This window comes from Coffea arabica, chromosome 4e (genome assembly GCF_036785885.1).
Source record: "Coffea arabica cultivar ET-39 chromosome 4e, Coffea Arabica ET-39 HiFi, whole genome shotgun sequence".
Lineage (NCBI taxonomy): Eukaryota > Viridiplantae > Streptophyta > Magnoliopsida > Gentianales > Rubiaceae > Coffea > Coffea arabica.
In genome coordinates this window covers 9,641,966-9,644,009 of record NC_092317.1, presented here as the reverse complement: position 1 = coordinate 9,644,009, position 2,044 = coordinate 9,641,966, and the positions used below count along the sequence as shown (strand labels likewise).

Genomic DNA, 2,044 nt, shown 5'->3' with positions numbered 1-2,044 from the left:
TTCAACATAAGTAGTTTATGTGTCTATGGTTATTTTATCAGCACTCATCCATAAACCAAAGAAATAACTATGTATCTTCCTCTGCAAGGAAATTTGTTGTGTCTTGCAAGAAACAAAGACAATTGACAAATACAAAATGTTTTGTTTCCATCGCTGACAAGAAAAATACAACTGATTTGGCAATTATTTCAAAAGATTCAGTAGTCGAACATTTACCGCCCACCCTCTCAAAATACATTTATCAGTGATGACTTCCACCATGTCCACCATCCTCACCTTTCTGCGTAGCTGCTCTTAGCTGTCTCTGCTCCTCCTTGTAGATTCTGTTTCTACGTTGAAACTGCAGCAAAAGCAATATTATTTACTTAAGCAAAAAAAAGATGGTTAGAACCAGTGCCAGAACCAGATACTGTTGAGCCTGCGCAATTACCTTCCCCACCAAAAACCCCCGACTCAACTTTGATAAAATCACAATGTAGGTTCAGAAAATTTGGAAATTCTTTCAATTACATCATACTTGCTCTCCCCCCCCCACACCCCACGCAAAAAAAAAAAAAAAAAAAAAAAATCCCCTCCCAAAGCTAAAGTGACTCCCTTTTATAACAACATTGCCCCCTTAAAATTAAAATTTTCATAATCATTACCTTTCACAAGAGTGTTGGACCTATTTCAAGTTAAATAAAAATGTCCTCTAGCAAAATAAAACGTTCAATGTTCTGCAACTCTAACAACAGAATGATCTTTATGGCTAAATTTAGTTACATTTCAGATTTTTAAGTACATGTAACACACACATCTATCTATTGCTGTTATCACATCCTATGTGACAGTCAAGGATTGCATTGGCTATAAAAAGAGAAAATAATAGAAATGGCAGTTGGCTATACATCCCTGTTGTAGTTGAATGCCTATCAAACACAAGACAACCCTTCAGCTTCTTGTAAGGCACCTAAGAGAAGATCATTTTGAACAACGTTGGAATGAAGTACAAATTTCCAAGGACAGTAAAGGACTAAGAGGACTCCCAAAAAGTATTCTCAAGATAAAACTGAGCACAATCAGATATTAACAACCCTACACTTTCATGTTAAACCTCCAGATCCTGTCAGTGCATTTTATGCGTGCCCATGTTATGAAACATCTCGAGTGCAACTTCACATCCCAGCCAACCGCTTTTCATTTCTTTTGAGATCAGATGACCTATAGCTAGCTAATCTTACTTCTTTTAGTATCTGGCACACCAACTATAGTACATTTCATATCATTTCAGGTACTTTCCTTTACATGAACAGATCACATAAGTGTGCACTAAGCTTGTTGCATCAAGAAACGGGGTTTGCCCACAGTTCCCTTATTCTCAAAATATCTCCTTCATCACCTCTCTTTAGCTTCTTTTCATCCATTGACTTTTTCCGAGAACCTATTGAGTTACTGAAACCAACCGCTTCGCTCAATATACGACAGAAATCCAGTAGACAGCGAAGAAATGTAGAACTAGTTTCTTTTTTTACTTCTAATCCCCTATGCCAGCTCCCTAAAACATTTTCAGCAATTTATCGTCCATAAGACCTCCAACCAATATAATCTCGAAGCTCCAATTAACTTCTTCAGTTTGATACACAAAATCCCACCAAAAAGAACCCTAGTTAAACTAATCATTTCAGGAATCGCAAAAATTACAACCAAAACCTTGCATAAACACTGAAACAAAGCAAAACAGATCGCAGAAAACGAAGGAAAAAAACAAGGATCGGAGAAAAGGAGACCTCTTTAGAGTGGTGGAGACACTCGAAATAGTCTTCTCTGAGAAGAGCGCAATCCTTGGGTTCTCTACAACGAGACATACATTCACTGAAATCCATCCAGAAATCGTAGCATCTTCCTTTGTTCCCCGTTATTCCCCACCCGGACGCCATTGCTTTCTCCGCCGCCGCTTCGGTGCTCTTTCGCCGCTCGGTTGTCACTTCTAATTCCGGATCGGATGGTCTAAGGATATTTTCGGGATTCCAATTCTTTTATTTATTTGTTTAATTAGAGACGAAAT

General features: G+C 38.1%; 1 protein-coding gene across 1 annotated transcript; it reads right to left on the bottom strand.

The window, feature by feature from the left end:
- LOC113741282 (NADH dehydrogenase [ubiquinone] iron-sulfur protein 5-B) lies at positions 1–2,044 on the bottom strand. Its single transcript, XM_027268778.2, has 2 exons — positions 1,767–2,044; positions 1–340 (listed from the first exon to the last, which is right to left on the bottom strand). Exons 1-2 carry the CDS (start codon positions 1,914–1,916, stop codon positions 242–244), a joined length of 249 nt encoding a protein of 82 aa, XP_027124579.1. The 5' UTR covers positions 1,917–2,044; the 3' UTR covers positions 1–241.

Bases quoted from the DNA above. Each gene is read 5' to 3' on its own strand.
- LOC113741282 (XM_027268778.2), bottom strand. From the start codon at position 1,916: ATGGCGTCCGGGTGGGGAATAACGGGGAACAAAGGAAGATGCTACGAT. The intron at 341-1,766 runs GTCTCCTTTTCT...CTTTTGCTGCAG, and splicing joins GTCTCCACCACTCTAAAGAG to TTTCAACGTAGAAACAGAAT.